General features: G+C 44.1%; 2 protein-coding genes across 2 annotated transcripts; one reads left to right on the forward strand and one right to left on the reverse strand.

Moving 5' to 3' along the window:
- Window positions 1–4,404: 4,404 nt before the first annotated feature.
- si:dkey-110g7.8 (GTPase IMAP family member 8) lies at window positions 4,405–8,204 on the reverse strand. The gene is made up of 4 exons (XM_010903153.4): window positions 7,676–8,204; window positions 6,708–7,463; window positions 5,863–6,447; window positions 4,405–5,446 (listed from the first exon to the last, which is right to left on the reverse strand). Exons 1-4 carry the CDS (start codon window positions 7,710–7,712, stop codon window positions 5,370–5,372), a joined length of 1,455 nt encoding a protein of 484 aa, XP_010901455.2. The 5' UTR covers window positions 7,713–8,204; the 3' UTR covers window positions 4,405–5,369.
- Window positions 8,205–8,613: 409 nt separating this feature from the next.
- adsl (adenylosuccinate lyase) lies at window positions 8,614–22,603 on the forward strand. The gene is made up of 12 exons (XM_029123754.2): window positions 8,614–8,879; window positions 12,597–12,800; window positions 13,936–13,980; window positions 14,084–14,163; window positions 14,355–14,526; window positions 14,852–14,898; window positions 15,052–15,142; window positions 15,777–15,846; window positions 16,059–16,297; window positions 21,019–21,108; window positions 22,131–22,307; window positions 22,431–22,603. The coding sequence occupies exons 1-12, from the start codon at window positions 8,733–8,735 to the stop codon at window positions 22,515–22,517; spliced, it is 1,449 nt and encodes a 482-aa protein (XP_028979587.1). The 5' UTR covers window positions 8,614–8,732; the 3' UTR covers window positions 22,518–22,603.
- The last annotated feature ends 1,002 nt before the right edge of the window (window positions 22,604–23,605 follow it).

The following is a 23,605-nucleotide window of genomic DNA, read 5'->3' on the forward strand; positions in this document are numbered from 1 at the left end:
ACTCCAGACATGAAGTCTTAAATATTAATTCTGAGTCTCTGCAGTTAATTGTTTTTCATATTAACCCTTGTGCCATTAACCCATATTTATTTTTATAACTTAAAAAAATACATATATATAGACAGTCCTAGTATGGCGGTGGTGGCGCCACCAAGTGGCTCGGTTGGGTGAGTGTCACCGTCTCACAGTCCAGCTGCTCTATTCCAGTCACGCTGCCACAGTAACAGGCATTAGAACTGCGCTTCAAACATTCCAGCACAATGGAAAAAGTCTTGCCCCACACTTTGGCATGTCGCTGTCACAAGCTGGGGATGTGAAAGGGAGATGTTATATGTGGACTCTGAAACGCATCGGTGCATCCCCGGCCCACAAGAACGGGATCCGGTCGCTCCACTGGTCAGGCTGGCTGCCTGGTTCCACCCATGGGGCGCATGCGCAGTGTCGACTTGGATACTTGGAACGATGACGTGAGGTCACTAAACTGTAGTGAGTCCCCCCTTTTTAAAGGCATAACAAAGGAATCCAACTCAACGGCCCCAGTGCCCTTCCTGATTGGCGATATTTCCCATGATCAAAGTCCAGTGTAGCTAGTTCAGCAGATAGTTCCAGGTCCCCAAACAGTACGGGACACTGTGGCCCATTCTTGACTTACTAATCTCTCTGTCTACAAATGAAAAACAAATATGTACAACATCATGGGATGCCGACTTCTTGGTGCCAACATATGTCACGCTCTTGAAATGCCTTTTCCCAAACAAGATAAGCATGAAGGACAGAGCACATAGGCAGAGTATCCACCCCCCCTCTCCTGACCCTCTGACTAAAATCACCCAATGCTCCCAAACGGGGACACAACAACTGCCACCCCCCCCTCCACCACACTCACCCTCTCCCCCTCTACCACACCCACCCTCCCCCCTCCACCACACTCACCCTCTCTCCCAGTTCTACCCAAAGAGAGCAGAGATCATCTTTCCCTATGCCCCCCCCCCATTTAAAATGATTGCTTAGACAACTGCGATATCGTAAACAACCTTGTCCTTTATCTCCACAGAGCACAGATGTACTTTGGGTCCCTGTTATTGTAAAGATAGCAATGCCGACTGTCTTGAGAACAAGCCGGGATCCAGTATCTCTATTCCTGTGTTGATTTGAAATAGAAGGAATCGAGTGCATGCAACTTATGAAGAAAACCTGTCTAATCTGTTATCTGTAACATGTCAACCTACTAGTCCAGGACCCCCTATTATCTCTATTAAGCTGGTTTACTTAATATCAGATCTCTCACCAACAGATCATTTTCTGTAAATGACACTATAATATCCTACAACCTAGATTTTCTGTTTCTCACGTGGCTAACAGAAGACTGTAGTGCTATTGTTCCCAAAGAGACAGGACCCAAACAATGTGGTTATATTCTCCCAAAATGTAGTTTTTAACAGTTTACAGACCTCCTCGAAATTCTGCAAATGTTATTGATGATTTTGCTGAACTATATCTGTTGATTATGACTTGTTTATTATTACAGGGGATTTTAACATCCACATAGATAATAATACAGCAATAATACCAAAGAACATTTTGCACTACTTGACACTTTTGATCTCATTCCACATGTGAAACACACACTCGAGGCCACATTCTAGAGCTGGTTAAATTTCTAAAGCTCTCGATATTTCCTCTGTCACTGTTAAACACTTGGCCCTGTCTGATCATTTCTGTGTCATCTTTGAATCACTGATCCACCCGGATGTTCAAGTAAACAATGTTTCTTTAAAGAAAAGGTACATTCATGAGAGTACCAATGCTCAGTTTATGGAGGCCATAGCTCACTCCAACAATAAGTGCAGAGTCAGTTGATATACTCCTTGATAATTGTAATGCCAACATATTGAATGTCGTGGATTGTGTTGGACTGGTAAAGGTAAAGAAAACTATGAGCAAACAGAAAACACCATGGAGAACCACCATGATGGTAAGCGCCCTGAAAAGAGAATTTAGGAAAGTGTAATGTAAGTGGAGGAAAACTAAACTTCAAATCCACTATGACATCTATGAACAAAGCCTTGGTAGCTTCAACAATAAGTTCCGCAGGGCCAGACAGCAACATTTCATGTAATAAATGTGCGTGTTTCTTTAGTGAAAAAAGTGTTAAACGGACTATTAAAATTACACAGTCAAACAATGACACTGTACTGTAACTACGGCCACCAAGACTTTAAGCCTCTTTTAAAAAAGAAAACACTGGATGCATCTATACTGAACAACTATAGACCTGTATGAAATCTCCCTTTTATAGCCAAGATCATTGAGAAGGTTGCCTTCGATCAACTCAGTAATTTTGTGAACACAAGTGGTCTCTTAGACAAATTTCTGTCAGGTTTCTGACCTCACCACAGTACTGAAACAGCTCTGATAAAAGTTTTAAATGATATTTGGCTGAATATTGATTTGGATAAAATAACAGTTCTGGTTCTATTAGATCTCAGTGCTGCATTTGACACTGTAGATCATAGAACACTTATAGATAGGCTGGAAAATTGGGTAAAACTCTCTGGGACAGTCCTTAGCTGGTTCAGGTCTTATTTAGATGGCTGCAGTTACTTTGTCACCATTGGCAATCTGATAGGGTGGCTATGACATGCAGAGTTCCCCAGGGATCAGTTTGTGATCCGCTTCTGTTCAATCTCTATATTCTACCTCTAGGCCAAATTCTACAGAACAACAACATTAACTACCAAATCTATGCAGATGATACTCAAATATATATATGTCTCTCAAACCGTATGACAACAATAGACTCCCTGTGTCACTGTATAGAGCACATAAATACCTGGATGAAACAAAATTGTCCACAATTAAACTAAGATAAAACAAAGATTATTGTGTTTTGCAAAAAAAATTGAGAACTAGTATTAGTAATGAGCTGGATTCTCTGTCCCTAAAAACCAGGGACCAAGTCTGATCTGATGGACTCAGATCTCAGGATCAACAGTCATATCAAAGCTGTCACCAAAACAGCATTCTATCATCTTAAAAATGTAGCCAGAATCAAGGGCTTGGTGTCCCAAAAAGACCAAGAGAAGTACATCCATGCTTTTATCTCTAGTAGGGTTGACTACTATAATGGCCTCTTAACTGGACTCCCCCAAAAGACTGTAAAACAGCTGCAGCTCATTCAGAATGCTGCTGCTAAAATGTTAACCAGGACCAAGAGAACACAGCACATCACTCCAGTTCTTAAATCATTGCACTGGCTTCCAGTCAGTTACAGAACAGATTTTAAAGTGGTGCAATTAGTCTATAAATCACTGAATGGTTTAGGCCCTGAATACATTTCTGATATGTTTGAAGAGTATAAACCAAGCAGGGCTCTTAGATCCATGAACACAGGTCAGGTAGTAGAGCCCAGAGTCCAAACTAAACATGGTCAAGATGTATTTATCAGATATGCTGCACACAACTGGATAAACTACCAGAAGATCTTAGACATGCCCCAAACGTATCCATTTTTAAATCCAAGTTAAAACACTGAATTGCTTCTATGTTTGAATTTAGTTTTTATTCTATTTATTCTATTCTATTCTATTTTATTATTCTACGTTTTATTATTATGATGTTTTATTCAATCATGTTTTTATTTCATTTTTATTCTAATAAAATGTTCTGTGTTTTACCAATTGTTAAATTATTTTTATGTAATGCAAGTTCTGGTGCTATAGAGGAATAAACTCTGTGTAAATGTTCTGTATTCTATTGCATTTTTATACTTTTCTTTTCATTGTAAAGCACATTGAATTGCTTCTATGTATGATTTGTGCTATATAAATAAACTTGCTTGCTTGCTTACAATTGGCTGGGGCCTTTACAGGTGATTTGTTTGAAAGCATTCTGCCACCCACATCGGAGGCTCTATCCCGGTCGTCCCTCAGTGTGTTTGCCCCTAGTCTGCCAGACACCGGACTTCAAGCCATTCGGACTCAAGATTCTGGAAAGGGTGTTTTCATGTAATCTGCAAGAGGTGTTGGTAATGAAAGGGGTGCACACCGCTGGCTGGATATCACCAAAAAATACCCAAATCCTTTAAATAAAAATTGGAGTCATTAATTAATTCACCCAGTTTTTACAGTGAACTCCAAAAGTTGTTTTTTTACATATTAATATTTTTTTAAGGGCTCTGTACACATTGGATTTGTAATGAAACAATTTGTAATGACTATTTCATTAAAGTGTACACTGTCAGCTTTAATTTGTAAGTATTTTCATCCATAAGAAGAGCATGTGTTTTTTAAAGCCCACTTTTTAGAGTGGCAAACGTATTTGGAGTTTGCTATTGGTGCCTATCAACACGAGGACCAAAGAAGTGTCACTGAAAGTAAAGGAATCCATTATGAGGCTGAAAACTCTTATTTAGAATTTTATTTTGATACATTGCATTTTTCAAAGTGATTTGGTGATTGTATTTTGTAATTGTAAATGTTGCTCACCTCTGCATGCTAGAGTGTGGAGTATGCAAGTTTATTGTTCTTTATTTTCCATTCCTTGATAATATGTTTTGGTTTATTTATTTGGATTCATCAAGTGAGCTCTTGTTGTAACAGCTGGTCTTCCTGGGGTCCATGCAAAACATGTCAAATTAAAAAAACACTGATAGACCAGAACAGTCACACACATTAAAAATACTACTAAAACGGATGTGTAGATTACGGCTGTGTGTTTGTGTGTGCACATCTATCATCACAGTCCTCATTGTGTAATACGTTTTTTATATACTTACATTTTGCTGTTGACTTAATTAATGTCATCTATGCATGGGGTATTTGATTATGTGGAAAATGTAGCGTCTTTATTGCAATGATATTGAAAAAAAGACTATGGAAAAGAAGCAGGTACTGTAATGTCTAGTTTTACATTCGCAAACTATGGCCAATGCTGGCAGCTTTTGCTTTAGGCCAGTGGAGGCTTGGCTAGTTCTCTCCTGGCTCCGCTGCACCATTCTGCTACATAGTAGACAAGATGTGACAAAACCAGAGCCTGAATGAAGTACAACTGATATTTGTTTACATACTGGACTTACACTGTACCCCATCTTCATTACAGGTTTGTCAATATGACTAGACCACATCCTCGTGACAACAGCCCATGCAATGACCGTCCCAGGTGTTTAGCCGCCTCACCCCCCCTCAAAGGCGAAACTCTACTTGAGGTTTATATCTTACAGAATGTTTAGAACCAGATACAGTGACCCTTTCTGAAACCAACGGTTTACTAGTACAGGTTCCACACTGAGTCCCTTTGAAGTGGGCAGGGTTTTGGCGTGGACCATGCCAAGCGTTGTCTCACTGGGCACTCCATAATCTCCTTTGCTGCTACTGGAGGTGGCATCCTCGGCTACAGTCCTCTTCTGGTGTGTTGTCCTGAGACGACCCAGGGCTGTCTTCTTCCACTGTAAAACATCAGATTACGCAGTTGTGGAAAAATGTAACCCTAACCCGGATCTACATCCCTACAGTCAAAATGCAACATGCTCCCAAATCTACAAATGGCAGAGCGATTATTTGATGTTTATCTCCCAAAACGCCCACGTTGTCCAGAATTGTGAACAAAATATTAGGATTCCCGAAATCTTTATATCTGAATTTTAGGCCGATTTCCTGGAATTTTGCATCCCTATGGATGATGTGGCAGTGGAGCAGGAAGATGTGAGGGCCCACTGTGCCTGGTCAACATGACCATACCAGGTAGGGTGAACTGGCTGTTAGCAGCAGGTTCCAATCTGTGGCAAAAAACCTAATCACAAAGACATACGTGAAGCTCAGAAGAAAGAATGACGCGATTCAGCATCATTTAAGACATACTCACTGGACACGGGCAGGAAGGCCTCCTCGCCGTTCTCTCTGATCATTTCCTCTATTTTGTCCAGAAGATCTGAGACGTTGCCCGGGTCCTTCCCCGGCCGCTTGCTGTCCATCACGTGATAATAGTTCCCGCAGTATTCCAACAACCTGTGGAGCTCCCGCCCTCCCCTCTGAATGTGCTCCTCGACGGGCAGGCGTCCCAGCCAATCCCCGCAGCTGAACAGCACCATGGTGTGGAGGCACGCGTTGTCACCAAACAGACCCTCCAGGTGGGCCTCCAGGGTCCGCCTCTTGCGGACAGTAAGGGTGGAGATGATGGGCAGCACCAGGAGGAGGGTGTGGGGGCCCGGACGAAGAAGGGCGGCCCCACGCTTTGACTCCTGTCGGATGTGTTTCGGGGTGCGTCTGAGAGAGAACCAGTCCCAGCCGGGGGTGTCCACGACAGTGACCCGGCGTCCGGCCACCTCCGCCTGCCTCCTCAGGCTCTGCTGAGTCTCTGTCCCCGACTCAAAGGCCCTATGGCCCAGGAGAGTGTTTCCCACTGAACTCTTCCCAACTCCTTTCCAGCCCAGCAACAGGACCCTGAGCTCTGTGTGGGAGAAACAGATATTGAGCTGTTTAACATGGACGCTATTTGCTTACAACTTGTATTAACTATGATGCCAAGTACACAACAGTCTAATTAAATAACTTTCCATCTAGATCTGAAAACAGTTCTTCAGGTGTTCTAAAGGAAAAACCCAATAAAGAAACATTTTAGTTTTCAAGTAGAACATTTGTCAAGGGTTCTCCAATGAGTACTAACATATAAACCCTCCTTGTAAGAGAAGACTGATAAGAGCTGGTCACCTCTGGGAGGCCCTCCAATCATTCGAAGCCGCTGCCTCTCCTTCTCTTCCCGCTCCTCTCTCAGCCTCCTCTCCTCCACCGCCTTTCTTGCTTGCCCCTCCTCCATCAGAATCAGTTCGTTCACGGCAAAATACAAGCCATGGTTGTCCTTTACCAGCTCCTCCACCTTCTCCAGCAGCTCCTGAACCTGGGTGTTCACCACATCATCTCCACTCTGCTGTGGTCCACTATTCAGGACGTGGTATCTGTTGCCACACCTCTCCATCAGCTCCAGTAGGGGCTTCCCCGTAGCGGCTATGAACTCCTCCACAAACGTCCCCTCAGGTAACTGGTCCACCCCAGTGAACAGGACCACGGTGGACCTCCAGACCCCTCCTCCTAGTTGACCCAGATGCTCCTCGGCCTCCTTCCTGTGGCCTTCGGTGAAGGGCTGCAACACCGGGATAACCAGCAGAAGCGCGTGGGGCCCTGGGGGACAAAGGGTGGCACCGACGCAGGGTCCCTCCTTGCCAGCCCCCTCTGGCCGGTGACCAGGGCCAGCACCCGGTGATTCTTGGGGTGTACCCCAGCCTGGGGTGTCCACCACGGTGATCCGCCTCCCACAGACCTCCCCATGGCCAACGGAGCTCTCAAGGGTCTCTGTCCCGGTCTGGAAGACCTCCTCACCTAGGATGGTGTTGCCAGCGGTGCTCTTGCCAGCTCCTGCCCCTCCCAGCAACAAAAGCCGGCGCTCCGGGAAATGACAAACGGGTTCACCTGTCGGGGATGACAACAACTGACAGCTGTTTTGACTCTCCAGTTCAGCTCTCCATTTGCAAATGTTAAAAGGTAGTAAGAGAACAGCAACAGATGCTACCCTGTTTAGTCGTTATGATACTGTCAGTTGGACAGAGAATAGAGCGGTAAAACTGACCGATACCTGTAGGCAAACATGAGAGGAGCAGAGGTCTAGAACTAATTTCACCTACCGGTACAAAATACAGAGCCAGAAGAGACTGTAGCCATCTTGTCTGAACCTTCTTGTTTTTATTCTCACCACCTCGCTGATTTTATTGTTTGCTCTTCAAGGGGACAGTCTCAGCGGGTTGCATCGTGGATCTTAACAGGTCCACAAGATGCTAACAGTTAAATAGGTTTCCTCTTCATGACTGTCTCTCTTTCTCGTGTTCTCTGACATCCTAAATCTTATTCTATCAATAAACATCTCGCACACACCCCCATGCCTTACAACACCCACACACCCTCTCTGTCTGACTCCTGCTGTCTAACACTCTTTCTCCACTTTTCTTGTCCCTATCCGTATGTCTTTCTGACAATCTTGCCCCATCCTCACTACAACTCCCGTTTTTTATTAAACTTCCCGAGAGAAGAACTGCAATTTAGACGGAAAGTAAAAAATAAATGCGTCGTCATATTGACGGTAAGTAGACGGGGGAGCGGCTTCCTTACAGAACATGGCTGGCTCTGCTTCTTCTGCAGCGCCTCTTTGACGTTACCGTGGTAACAGCTGTGAGAATCCCCCACAGCGCTATTTATAAAATACATTAAATATACATGTGGGAGACGGAATACACGAGGGAAGACGGATAATTATTAATATCTTATTCAAACAGTTTAGAAACAGTATTTAAAATACAGTGCTAAGATTACTGTTATTATATTTTTATTAGTTAAACCAGATTTTTTCCCCTTTACTAGTATATTTCGTTGGCTGAGTCTTCCAGTTGACCCAACTGGAGTTATGTTAAACGTTGCCATCAAAAAATTATGAAATTGTAAGTCTCACTTGACAACATAAAAGTGGAAGATGCCTTCACTTACCATTTCTTCGTTACTTTAGCTGCACGGTTTTCTATCCTTCTCTATGCGTGAAATTACTACCGTGCGTCATATTAAAGTGTCGTATACGGTCGCAAACGCTACGGCAATAGTACATGAGAGGACAGTAGTCTCTTGTTGTGCGCTGGCAAGTTGTATCCTGGGTGAACGTGCAGTCTTAGTACGCTTGTAAAACATCTTCCAGTCATGGAGGAATCTGGAGAAGAGTTTAATAAGTATCGTTCTCCCCTGGTGTCACGTTATGCCAGCAAGGAAATGGCCTATAACTTCAGTGACAGGAAGAAATTCACGACGTGGAGGAAACTGTGGATCTACCTGGCAAAAGCTGAAAAGGTATGATATATTGATGTGAATGAACATGCATTCACTGGTCTATTTATTTTGCTAGTTGGTGTCTCCACCTCAAAATAATCGCGCTTTCTATCAAAGTTTATATGAACTTAGCGTCTTTGACAAAGTTATCAAGTTCCATGTTCTAAATATAGGTGAACCCCCGGCTGCTGTGAAGGAACTTTAGCATGTCGGCCGTTTAGGACCGTTTAAATAAGAGGTTTAGCCAAGCAGCTGCACAGCTGTAGTGCAGTGTCATGTGATAAGACTTTTCTCAGTGTCCCTATGCGGCCAGTTGGTCTGAAATCTCCTGTCCCGGACGGATTCTAACTGTCCCGAACTGAATAAAAAACACTACAATTGTATTGTATAGAAGTATTGAATGTAAATATGAAATCATCCGAATATTCATTGATACCACAGTTTATCATGGCACCTGTCAGTGGATGGGACATATTAGGCAGCAAGTGAACATTCTGTCCTCAATGTTCATGTTTTAGATTCCGGAAAAATGGGCAAGGGTAAGTATCTGAGTGACTTTGACAAGGGGCAAATTGTGATGGCTAGACGACTGGGTCAGAACATCTCCAAATTTGCAGCCTTTCTGGGGTGTTCCCGGTCTGCATTGGTCAGTACCTATCAAAAGTGGTACAAAGAAGGGAAAGTGGTGAACCGGCGACAGGGTCATGGATGGCCAAGGCTCACTGATGCACCTGGGGAACGAAGGCCCGTGTGGTCCAATCCAACAGACAAGCTCCTGTAGCTCAAATTGCTGAAGAAATTAATGCTGGTACTGATAGAAAGGTGTCAGAACACACTGCATCACAGTTTGTTGCGTATGGGGCTGCATAGCTGCGGACCAGTCAGGGTGCCCCTGTCTCCCGAAAGTGAGCATCAGAACTGGACCACGGAGCAATGGAAGAAGGTGGCCTGGTCTGATGAATCACGTTTCCTTTTACATCACGTGGATGCCCAGTTGCGTGTGCGTCGCTTAACTGGAGAACACATGGCACCAGGATGCACTTTGGGAAGGAGGCAAGCTGGCAAAGACAGTGTGATGCTTTGGGCAATGTTCTGCTGGGAAACCTCCTGCCATTCATGTGGATGTTACTTTCACATGTACCACCTACCTGAACATTGTTGCAGACCATGTGCACCCTCCCATGGCAACAGTATTCCCTGATGGCATTGGCCTCTCAGCTGGATAATGAGCTCTGCCACAAGGCAAAAATAGTTCTAGAATGGTTTGAGGAACACAACAACCAGTTCAAGGTGTTGACTTAGCCTCCAAATTCCCCAGATCTCAATCCAATTTAGCATCTGTGGGATGTGCTGGACCATCCGGTTCGATCCATGGAGGCCCCACCTTGCAAATTACAGGACTTATAGGATCTGCTGGTACCATCTTTGTGCCAGATACCACAGCACACCTTCAGAGGTCTAGTGGAGTCCATGCTTTGATGGGTCAGGGCTGTTTTGGTGGGGGACCTACACAATATTAGGCAGGTGGTCATAATGTTATGGCTGCTTTCTGTATGATGTAACGTAAAATCATATTTGCATATATTTGCATTTGCATATTTGCATTTGATGTGACATTAAAGCTTAAAAATATAATAATTGCGTTAATATATTTATGGTTACATAAATAAGGCACAATACACATTAAATCCAACAGGTCGGCTAGTCACACTACTCGGTTGACTGGCTTCTTGTGTGTCACTGCTACTAAATGGATAGGTGGGCGTAGTTATTATGCATGACAGTGTCGACAAGCCATGTCCGTGTGGTTTCTCCATCCGTATTCACGGACTATGTTGTGGACGTAGTCCGTGAATGGTTTCTTCCTATTCACAACGAGAAAGACGTCGTAATTAGTTTTTCAGTTTGGCTATGTGTCGCCTCATTCTTTCAGAGCCGGCAGACTTTCATTGGTGCAGCCACAGGTTTCTCAACAGCCTGTTTGACTGCGATACACACTACATCCTGCCGGGATCTAAGAGCATGTTTTCGGCTGTTGGTCGTTCCCTTGACCCTGGCTTAGTGGCTTTTGCCAGGAACGCACGATGTACGGCAGTAAGTGTCTGCCCTTATTGGTTTTCCTGCCAAGGAATCCGTTTTTTCTGTGAGAACAACAACAATCACATTTGCTTTGCATGGTACGATGCCATATTTGAGTGCCGCTCTAGAATGCACTATGAACTATGATTGGTCAAAACAGACTTTTGTTGGTCACAAAGCCGACATTGATACTGTACCACACAGGGGAAAACGGGCCTGGTGCCACGGGAGGGCAAATGGGGTAGAAATGTGGGATAGAAATTGGGCCCCCTGTTCTGTTTCCCAGAGCAGACGGCATATGAATTAGACTTGGTCTGGTATTCACAGTCACACGTCATGTTCAGACATAACGTCTGGAGGGGAGTTCTGTTGGTGGACACCTGTGATTTAGATAGGCACCCTCATATATTGAAAATGACCCCTCATTCATCTTATCCTGCCTCTGGGCTGGAGGGAAAAGAAGAGGTACAGAAAAATGTGTATGTGCGTACAAGCGAAAACTGAAGCGGGGAGAGTGACAAAGATGACAAACAAATGTTTTAATATGGTACTATGAATTTAAATGACTGTCTGTGTACTGGCGGGCCATCATTAATGTTGAACCCCTGCTAAAAGATATATATATATATACTGTCCAGCAAACACTACAGGAAAAGAACCACGTGTTTGATTAGCTTATAGTCCCAAATGAGGGCCACAACTCTTCTAATTTACAAGCAAGCAGTTTGTGTGTGTGTAATAATCATTAGACGGGGCTCTGTCACATGCTTCTGCTCATCTGATCTGTTAGGAAACAAGAGAAAATTGACTAGTTGTGGAAGGATATCGGCCCTGTCCTGTATGGATTTCTAGAAGTTTAGCTGACAAGCACAGAGCTGCTTGTGGTGGTTGTGGCAGTGAATTCTCACTGTTCTGCTGTTTGCTTGCAGCTTAGTCAACATTTGAATCATGTGTGGTCATGAAAACCAATGTGCTCGTGCAGTGTTTCCACATCAAAATGTTTGTTTGGTCAGAGCACAAGGAGCCACGCAGGGCTACAGTGTATCTGCAATCAACTCCGTATCTAAAATAGCCTGGCCAAAAATGTCAGGGTAATAGGAGCCGGACCCTGTGAGTTAAATTAGCCACTTCCCTTCACTTTCCTTTTTTGCGTTCTTCTTAACCTTTTCAATTTGTTGAATTGTGGAACCTGCTCTTCTTACTCGTCGCCTATCTACCCAGAAATCTGCTTAATTTAAAGGGTTTCTTACTGTTGAAATGGAAGGCAGTGGGCAGTTTAGATTGGCTGTTTTGTTGTCCAGCTAAAAAGGTTCTCAAAAAATTGTGTACACAGTGGAATTTGATGTCCCATGTTATCAAAACCACTCTCTTTCGAATTTCGTGGTCCACTGAGGTATGTTAGTGATTCTACTAATAAATTATGCCCATGTAAACAACCTATTTAACAGCCCGATGAAAGGTTTAAAGAAATAAAGCAGCTAGCCATTTCTCTGAAATGTCACCAGTGTAGGAGACAGACACCTCCAATGAGAGAAGCTGTTTACATTGGGCCCTGTAGTATCAGGTAGGAACTCCCCCACGCCCCTCTTGTCCTCACCGCGATCCTCCCGGCTGTCCGTCTGCTCCTTGTGAACCCCCTTCTTCCCCTCTCCCCCCCAGGCTCTCGGCCTGCCGGTCACCGAGGCCCAGGTGGCTGAGATGGAGAGCCACGCCGAGGACATCGACTTTGCCATGGCGGCCGAGGAGGAGCGCAAGCTGCGGCACGACGTAATGGCCCACGTCCATACCTTCGCACACTGCTGCCCTCTCGCAGCTTCCATCATCCACCTGGGCGCTACTTCCTGTTACGTGGGAGACAACACGGTAAGGCCCAGTCTCTCCCATCTGAGGTGGTTGGAGCGCGTAATGTTACCAATCCTCTGATCGGCAGACTAAGCTTTTCTCTGTGTTGGTTATACACAAGGCTATAGGGCCCAGGGCCCAGTGGGTAACTTTGTGTTGGTTATACACAAGGCTATAGGGCACAGGGCCCAGTGGGTAACTTTGTGTTGGTTATACACAAGGCTATAGGGCCCAGGGCCCAGTGGGTAACTTTGTGTTGGTTATACACAAGGCTATAGGGCACAGGGCCCAGTGGGTAACTTTGTGTTGGTTATACACAAGGCTATAGGGCACAGGGCCCAGTGGGTAACTTTGTGTTGGTTATACACAAGGCTATAGGGCCCAGGGCCCAGTGGGTAACTTTGTGTTGGTTATACACAAGGCTATAGGGCCCAGGGCCCAGTGGGTAACTTTGTGTTGGTTATACACAAGGCTATAGGGCCCAGGGCCCAGTGGGTAACTTTGTGTTGGTTATACACAAGGCTATAGGGCACAGGGCCCAGTGGGTAACTTTGTGTTGGTTATACACAAGGCTATAGGGCACAGGGCCCAGTGGGTAACTTTGTGTTGGTTATACACAAGGCTATAGGGCCCAGGGCCCAGTGGGTAACTTTGTGTTGGTTATACACAAGGCTATAGGGCACAGGGCCCAGTGGGTAACTTTGTGTTGGTTATACACAAGGCTATAGGGCCCAGGGCCCAGTGGGTAACTTTGTGTTGGTTATACACAAGGCTATAGGGCACAGGGCCCAGTGGGTAACTTTGTGTTGGTTATACACAAGGCTATAGGGCCCAGGGCCCAGTGGGTAACTTTGTGTTGGTTATACACAAGGCTATAGGGCACAGGGCCCAGTGGGTAACTTTGTGTTGGTTATACACAAGGCTATAGGGCACAGGGCCCAGTGGGTAACTTTGTGTTGGTTATACACAAGGCTATAGGGCCCAGGGCCCAGTGGGTAACTTTGTGTTGGTTATACACAAGGCTATAGGGCCCAGGGCCCAGTGGGTAACTTTGTGTTGGTTATACACAAGGCTATAGGGCACAGGGCCCATGGCAAAAGCTATGGATTGGAATTTATTATGCATAATGAATGACATGCTGACTTTTTCTTTTTAGGATTTGATCATGCTCCGTGACGGTTTTGACATTCTCCTGCCCAAGGTAAGTTAAAGCTTGTAGCTTGACATGTTTAAAAACGTAGTAGCACATAGTCACTTCTGTAGTGGCATTTTGTCATGTATAAATGTTTCTATTGTATTCATAGCTGGCCAGAGTGATCGACAGGCTAGCAAACTTTGCCGAGAAATACGCGGACCTCCCCACCCTGGGCTTCACACATTATCAGTGAGTTGGGACACCACCGGTTTTCCTCCTCTGGACTGTTTTGGGAAGCGCTGTTTTAATTCAATAGAAGTACATCAATGTAAAGCAGCACCTTGTCTCAGGCTGCACCCTCTCTGAGGGAGATGAAACGGCTGGAGCTGTATAAACGTAGAACCAACCATGAGCTCTCCCCCACTTCTTTCCGGTACCAGGCCGGCCCAGTTGACCACAGTAGGCAAGAGAGCCTGTCTGTGGCTCCAGGATCTGGTGATGGACATGCGTAACCTCCAGAGAGCCCGGGACGACCTGCGTTTCCGGGGGGTGAAGGGCACCACTGGTACTCAGGCCAGCTTCCTGCAACTCTTTCAGGGTGACCATGAGAAGGTGAGCCCGGTTCAGACACTGTTCAATCCTGAATGCTGATTGGTTGATAGCTGGGTATATACCGGATGCTGCGGATATGACATCACTTTCACCATCTAATTACGTTGGTAACCAGTTAATAATATGATAATAATTTTCAATAAAGCGCTCAGGCACTCTGCGACGCATCCTGCCTAAGAATAGCTCTTAGCTGTGGTGTATTGGCCGTATACCACACCCACTTTGTGCCTTATTATTTAATTATAACAATATGTTATAACGTTAAATGTCTGCTTGCTGAGTCATTGACGGTGATCCTCAGAATCCTGTTTTCTGGCTCAACTAGGTGGAGGAGCTGGACAGAATGGTCACTGAGATGGCGGGCTTTAAGAAGTGAGTTTTGTTGTCCGGGGGGTGCTCTGAAGTCCCTCAGGGGGGTGCTCTGAAGTCCCTCAGGGGGGTGCTCTGAAGTCCCTCAGTGGTTAACAGGATTAGATTCTACCCAGAAGTGTTGTTTCCTTGAACCACGTGATTCTGTCCTCTCAGGGCCTACCTGGTGACTGGGCAGACATACAGTCGTAAGGTGGACATCGACTCACTCTCTCACCTGGCCAGCATGGGAGCCACCATCCACAAGGTGAGCCTCATCGGTATATTTTGGGGGGGGGGGGGGGGGGGGGGGGCTTTTAGTGCCTTTCATCTTTGTGGATTCCTTTTAAATATATGTTGTTATAGAGAGAGGCTACTTCGACTGATGATGTCATCGGTTGAACGAACCTGCTGTTTCATCTGTACGTGAATGGTAGCACATTACAGATGCAGAATTTTGCAATTGACAATTATATATTTTTTTACTGTTTGTGTAAAATGTTGTTTATGTGCATGAGGCACTATCATACCTCAGTTTGCCTGTAAATTTGAATCCAAGGAGCCAATATTCCCACTCCCATCTTGGCTTAAACAGCATAGCTTTTACAAACAGTGACTAAAAATCTATAATTTAACTTCTGCAAACATTGTCAATCTTGATAGCTTGTTACGCAGTGAGTCTGACTGACCATGAATGAATCCTTATAATGTCCCAATGTCCATACCTTCAAAAAAAAAATGAAGAAACATCCTTTAAGGAGTATGATTGAAATTTTGATGGTTGGACTGGCTCTAATAAAGATCCACCATAATTTACCAATCGGTCAAATACGAAACAGTGTGTCCTAGTTGTTTGGTTGTGGAAGGACCAACAGGTAATCCAACTGTGCTCTCGTCCTCAGATCTGCACTGACATCCGCCTGCTGGCTAACCTCAAGGAGATTGAGGAGCCTTTCGAGAAGGAACAGATCGGTGAGTCACAACAAGGAAATCGATCCACGCATCCCTCTTAATCCAAAGGTTGGGGTGAATCTCAAATATTGTTCTTAGCCTTTCTCAAACCCCCTTTGAAGGAAAAGAGGGGAGGGATCTCCTGATCTTCACGTCCAATGAAACACCATTCAGTAAACCTGAGTCAACTCTTGGCTAGTTTTTGTTTCCGACCTGTCATTGCTCCCTCCCAGGCTCCAGTGCCATGCCCTACAAGAGGAACCCGATGCGCTGTGAGCGCTGTTGTAGTCTGGCTCGCCACCTGATAGCGCTGCTCGCCGACCCGCTGCAGACCGCCTCGGTCCAGTGGCTGGAGCGCACGCTGGACGACAGTGCCAACCGGAGGATCTCTCTGCCGGAGTCTTTCCTCACCGCTGACATCATCCTCAGCACCCTGCAGAACGTCGCTGAGGGCCTGGTGGTCTACCCTAAGGTATGCTGGGTGGTCTCCCCCATGTTGTCCCTGTCCTTGTCCATTTGGTGATGCTTCTGACCTGGTCTAAATTTAAATAGACTCTGGATTTAGCCCACATGCATTTATTAATTATTCCAATTGGACTCTTAATATTTCCCCCGGCACAGCCAGAAGCGGACTGGTCATCCCTCTGAGCCTGGGTCCTCTCTAGATTTCTTCCTAAATTTCGGCCTTCTTAGGGAGTTTTTCCTAGCCACTGAAATTTAACACTACTGTTATTTGCTCCTTGGGGTTTAAGGCCGGGTGTTTTTGTAAAAGCACTTTGTGACAACTGCTGTTGTAAAAAGGGCTTTATAAATACATTTGATTGATTGATTAGTTTTGAGTTGTTTGTATTAGTAGGCAGCTGAAGACGAAGACCACTGTAAAAAATATCATATTGGATGAAGACATTAAGACCTGGAGGGTAATTTCCACTGTGTTAACAGGCCTTACATAGAAACACCCACCTTGACATTGACAAACACAGCACTACTTGTAAGTTATTTGCCTCTCTGCCTGTCTGACTCTTTGCCTGTCAATTTTTATATTTCTATTTAAAAGGCTTTATTGGAAAGGGAGATATTTGTTTACATTGCCGAAGCAAATGGGGTTAGCAGCTCTGGTTAGGAAGTGCAGCTCTGTTTCCACCTCATTTTGGTGGGCACTGGGTACACAATCTGTCTTCTCTTGAGTGTCATGTCTGTATACGCTGGCCTCTTTCAATAGCCAGGCCAATTTTCTTAATTTTGGTTCTGTCACAGTGGTCTGTTATTTTGCCGCAGTGTATTGTCTGTTTAGGGAAAGGTAACTATTCATTTAAAAAAAATTTTTTTTGGTCAATTCCTTCCAATGCGTCAAATACAGTTGTGCTCATAAGTTTGCATACCCTGGCAGAAATTGTGACATTTTGGCATTGATTTGGAAAATATGACTGATCGAGCAATTCATTATTACATAGTTATTTGCTCCTTTTTAAATCATAATGATAAAAGAAATCGCCCAAATGTCTCTGATCAAAACTGTACATACCCTTGAATGTTTGGCCTTCTTACAGACACATAAGGTGACAAACACAGGTGGAAAATGGCAATCAAAGGTTAACTTCCCACACCTGTGGCTTTTTAAATTGCAATTAGTGTCTGTGTATAAATAGTCAATGATTTTGTTAGCTCTCACGTGGATGCACTGAGCAGGCTAGATACTGAGCCATAGGGAGCAGAAAAGCACTGTGAAAAGACCTGTGTAACAAGGTAATGGAACATTATAAAGATGGAAATGGATATAAAAAGACATCCAAAGCCTTGTAAATGCCAGTAAGTACTTTTCAGTCACTTATTAAGAAGTAAAAAATTCTAGTATCTCTTGATACCAATCCCCAAGGTCAGGTAGACCAAAAAATCTTTCAACTAAAACTGCCAGAAGAATTGTTCGGGATATTAAGAAAAACCCACAGGAAAAAAAAGACTGTGGTGGTTTCAAGGAGCACAATACAATGATACTTGAACAAAAATGAGCTGCATGTTCGAGGTGCCAGAAAGAAGCCTTTACTGCGCCAATGCCACAAAAAACGCAGTTACAACACCTTAACATGCCTCACAAATATTATTTTATTTTCTTTGTTGCCATGTTTTGTTTTATGGTTGTGCCATTCTATTATGACCTACAGTTGAACATGAATCCCATAAGAAATAAGTGTTTTGCCTGCTCACTCGTTTTTTTTATTTTTACAAATGGTACCTATATTACCAATTCTCAGGGGTATGAAAACTTTGGAGCACAACTTAAGACCCCCTCTTCTTTTCAAATGATCGGGTTTGTTCTGCTCTGTGGGGTTCGGTTGGGTTTCTGATCAGCTCCAGGACCAACTGATTAATGAGCTTCTTTGCTTGATGAATCACTAGGTAGATGAGGACTTTGTTATGGAAGGGTTGACAATCTTTTCTTTTAACACTAGGACCGCCAAAAGTCTGTGCCAGAATTCTAAAATTAAAAACAGGAAACTATTTAGAGACAATTCACTTTTTTGATTGAAAGTGATTGAATTATGAAGAATGATGGTGAGGCTGGAAACTCTATATGATCTTAAGTCGATGAGCAATTCAGACACTGGGTTCGGTTTGTTATTGTCAACTAGACGTGGTAAATCGAACCCAATGACTGGATGTGTTGACCGTGTTGCAGATGCTGAAAAATGTCGATGTAGTCAGACGGAGGATCAGACATGGATCCTGAAATCAAAGTGTCAGAAGTCTTATTCCTATGTTTTCTTAGATAATACACCAATCAGCCATAACATTATGACCACCTGCCTAATATTGTACAGGTCCCACTTTTGCCGCCAAAACAGCCCTGACCCATTGAGGCATGGACTCCACTAGACCTCTGAAGGTGTGCTGTGGTATCTGGCACCAAGACATTAGCAGCAGATCCTTGAAGTCCTGTAAATTGCGAGGTGGGGCCTTCATGGATCGGACCTGTTTGTCCAGCACATCCCAAAGATGCTTGATTTAATCGAGATCTGGTGAATTTGGAGGCTAAGTCAACACCTTGAATTCGTTGTTGTGTTCCTCAAACCATTTTTGCTTTGTGGCAGGGCGTATTATTCTGCTGAAAGAGGCCAATGCCATCAGTGAATATCGTTGCCATGAAAGGGTGCGCAAGGTCTTCAACAATGCTCAGGTAGGTGGTACGTGTCAAAGTAAAAACCACATGAATGGCAGGACCCAAGGTTTCCCACCAGAACATTGCCCAAAGCATCAAACTGCCTTTGCCAGCTTGACTCCTTCTCATAGTGCATCCTGGTCCCATGTGTTTTCACGTTAAGCAATGCACAACGCACCCGGCCATCCACGTGATGTGAAAGGAAACATGATTCATCAGACCAGGACACATTCTTCCATTTCTCTGTGGTCCAGTTCTGATGCTCACGTGCCCATTGTAGGCGCTTTCAGCAGTGGTACATGGGTCAGCATGGGGACCCTGACTGGTCTTCAGCTATGCTGCCCCATATGTGTTCTGAAACCTTTCAGTACCAGCATTAACTTTTTAAGCAATTTGAGCTACAGTAGTTGGTCTGTTGGCTCGGACCACACTGGCCAGCCTTCGCTTCCCATGTGGGTCGAGACTTGGCCGCCCATGACCCAGTCACCGGTTCACAGCTTTTCCTTCCTTGGACCACTTTTGATAGATTATCAGTGTTATTCACCCCACCTGTCAGTGGTCATAATGTTATTGCTGATCGGTGTATATCCAAATAGACTGTCAAATGATATTGTTTTTACTTTAAGCAATGGCTGTGTTGCTATATGTCCAAGCTTATGTCTTTGTAGAACAATACAATAGTCTACACACTCTTGAATCAATCGATTTGTTTTCTATGGATTTGTGTATTTTGTCCTTTGCCATTATTTTGTTGTGTTATCAAGCATCCGTGCTTTTAGGCCTAAATACTGCAAATCATGGGTAATTTATTTGATATTTATTTGATAGTCTAACCTATTTTACCTTCGACTTCATCAAAATAAATTCAAAACAAAATTCTAAGGAGTTGGTGTTTGAAAATCAGCTGTTTGAAAACAACACATTTCCTGAAGTTGCGAAAATGATTGCAAAGTTTGACTTGCCCTCAAATGACTTGTATAGATGCCTACAAATACGACACTACATCACAAAACACACCGACTGGGACAGTCTTAAAAGAAATCCAAATGAAGTTGAACAGTATTTTATACATATTAGTCAACAAGTGGTATCAACAAAGCATGAAATATCACGTATCTATAAGAGTCTTATGAGAGAAACCTCGGACAACACATTTCATATTAAAAATGAATGGGAAATGGAACAATTATAAAAACAATGCCCCTAACACCTGCTGGAGGAACTGCGGTATGGTGGGGGATCATACTCACATATTCTGGGACTGCTCTGTGATACAGACATACTGGAAAGACATTGAAGTGGAAGTGGACAACATCTTCAGGAGGGATTTCCCTCTGGACCCGTTGCTTTTCCTACTGGAGAAAACACTGGAAAACTTGCTTTCTAAGGACCATCGCTACAAGTTACATATTTTATTAATGATTGCAAGAAAAATGATCACTATTAATTGGATGAAGCCTAGCTCCCCTACAATAGCTGAGCGGAAACAAAGAATCAAACCGGTCTCTACAATGGAAAATATGACTGCTGTGATACAGTTGAAAGTACCACTGTTGGTAAGAAGATGGACTCATGTCATTCTAGGCCTTGATCTATAATAATAATTTGAACATACTGTGATATACTGTGCTTTATTTATCTTGCCTTTATACAGTCAATATATGGGTTGTACGAAGATCAACCACAAGGTGACCACTTTTTGTTGGTTTTACTTTTTAAATGTTTTGTTGCTTCAAACTGTTATTGAGGGACTGTAGATGTACAGGTGTGGGTTTTTGTTTGGATTGTAAAATTGCCTGTAATGTTTAACATGGGCAATAAAGTAAAAATGTATTTATTAATTTTTTAATTCAAATGTTACATAAGACCAACACACACAAATTCTGGGAGCGTGAAAGGCCTGGCGGTTCTAGTTTTAAATGGGTTTGGATTTTGGTCTCTCTCTCTCGTGCTCTCACTCTCTCTGTTTATTTCTCTCTCTCTCTGTCTCTCTCTCTCTGTCTCTGTTTATTTCTCACTCTGTCTTTCTACCTCAGGTTATAGAGAGACACATCCGTCAGGAGCTGCCCTTCATGGCTACAGAGAACATCATAATGTCTATGGTGAAGACTGGAGGCAACAGACAGGTACACCTTCTACAGTTGGACAACATTTTATTAATCTTTCGAGACCAGCAGAACAAAATCCTTATTAAACTTTCTAGAACAACAGGGCAACATCCTTATTAAACCTTCTAGAACAGCAGGACCACATCACAGAGTAACAGTCCCTCTACTGCCTGTCTTATCACATTGTAACTGTCCCTCTCCTGCCTGTGTTCTCCCACAGTAACAGCCCTTCATCCCATGCCTGTGTTCTCCCACAGTAACAGCCCTTCATCCCATGCCTGTGTTCTCCCACAGTAACAGCCCTTCATCCCATGCCTGTGTTCTCCCACATATAAACAGCCCTTCATCCCATGCCTGTGTTCTCCCACAGTAACAGCCCTTCATCCCATGCCTGTGTTCTCCCACAGTAACAGCCCTTCATCCCATGCCTGTGTTCTCCCACAGTAACAGCCCTTCATCCCATGCCTGTGTTCTCCCACAGTAACAGCCCTTCATCCCATGCCTGTGTTCTCCCACAGTAACAGCCCTTCATCCCATGCCTGTGTTCTCCCACATATAAACAGCCCTTCATCCCATGCCTGTGTTCTCCCACAGTAACAGCCCTTCATCCCATGCCTGTGTTCTCCCACGGTAACAGCCCTTCATCCCATGCCTGTGTTCTCCCACAGTAACAGCCCTTCATCCCATGCCTGTGTTCTCCCACATATAAACAGTCCTTCATCCCCTGCCTGTGTTCTCCCACAGTAACAGCCTTTCATCCCCTGCCTGTGTTCTCCCACAGTAACAGCCTTTCATCCCCTGCCTGTGTTCTCCCACAGTAACAGCCCTTCATCCCATGCCTGTGTTCTCCCACAGTAACAGCCCTTCATCCCATGCCTGTGTTCTCCCACAGTAACAGCCCTTCATCCCCTGCCGGTGTTCTCCCACAGTAACAGCCTTTCATCCCCTGCCGGTGTTCTCCCACAGTAATAGCCCTTCATCCCATGACTGTGTTCTCCCACAGTAACAGCCTTTCATCCCATGCCTGTGTTCTTCTCCAGGACTGCCATGAGAAGATCCGTGTGCTATCCCAGCAGGCTGCAGCCGTGGTTAAACAGGAGGGAGGTGACAACGACCTCCTGTCCAGGGTCCAGGCCGACTCTTACTTTGCTCCCATACTGGGTCATCTGGACAACATCCTGGACCCCAAGACTTTTGTTGGCCGCGCCCCCCAGCAGGTACAATAGACCCCCTCCCATCATCATAGTTTTTCACCAACTGAGAGTATTGTGCTATCATTTTGAGGTACCACTGAATCACTCACTGATACACGAACACACTTCATCTCTCTGTTCTCTAAGGTGGCCAGGTTCCTCTCTGAGGAGGTGCGCCCTCTGCTGGAGCCCTACAAGGCCAAGATGGATGTGAAGATTGAGCTGGAGCTTTGAAACAACAGCTGTGAATGTGAATCCCGTTAAAGAAAGGTCATCATGACATGCTGAAGCGTAGGAAAATAAAAGACAATAAAAAATTGCGTACGTGTGTTGATTCTGTTGTGAGACTTGGGAATGTTAAAACAACGCAAGAATTTCATTGGTCTGGGGGATTTTTTTTTTACAATGGAGGACGTCGCGTTGCTTTTCATTTGTGGCAGCGTCCAAATAACCTGCCCGAAATGACAGTTGATACAGCCAGAGTTCAAATTATTTATATCCTCAAAGTAACACATTTTTTTGTTTTGATGGTGCTTTCATGGAAGGTTTAGTCAAACCTGAAAACTTGAATTTGCAACACAATTACGTACATGATATCAGAGGAGATTTTTAAAACGTACAGTCACTGAAACGTTTTAATTGATCTTTTAATGAAATGAATCCCTTAAGAGGCTTGCCGATCTTACAGCCCTGGATATATCATTGTTAAGATGACCTTCCCTGGAAAATTAATGTATACCGCTAACGGCCTTAACAACTCTCAATGTATCGTTTAATCATATGTTTGATCTCATTAGTGATTTTCATTTCCAAATCAACCCACCCCTTTCTAACCTGTCATGTTTGGAAAATGTAGTGAAAAACATTGAATATGCATCTACCATTACCACATCTGAAACCAACTATCTACAAGGTCTGAAATCTTTTTTAACGTTAACTGCAGCTAATGTTTTTGTATGATTTGATATCAGTATACCCTGAAACATTTGTTCGCACTCCTAAGATGTCACTTGATACGAGTAAGGATTTTTTTTTTTTATCACAGCCCTCTCTAAAATGGTATCACCTATTTCCAAGTATAGAAAAACTACATGTCTACTGGAAATGTGGAATTCTGTCTTTGAATTTTCGCTTCCCAGTTGAAAATAAAACATTCCCAAAGAACAATTAAGTAATGCTGTCTTCTCTCCCTTCACTCCTTGCTGCCCTGCTGAGGAGAACCCCATCCTGCCCTAATGAGTAGGACCCCATCCTGCCCTAATGAGTAGAACCCCATCCTGCCCTAATGAGTAGAACCCCATCCTGCCCTGCTCTTTCTAGGG

This window comes from Esox lucius, chromosome 11, assembly GCF_011004845.1.
Source record: "Esox lucius isolate fEsoLuc1 chromosome 11, fEsoLuc1.pri, whole genome shotgun sequence".
Lineage (NCBI taxonomy): Eukaryota > Metazoa > Chordata > Actinopteri > Esociformes > Esocidae > Esox > Esox lucius.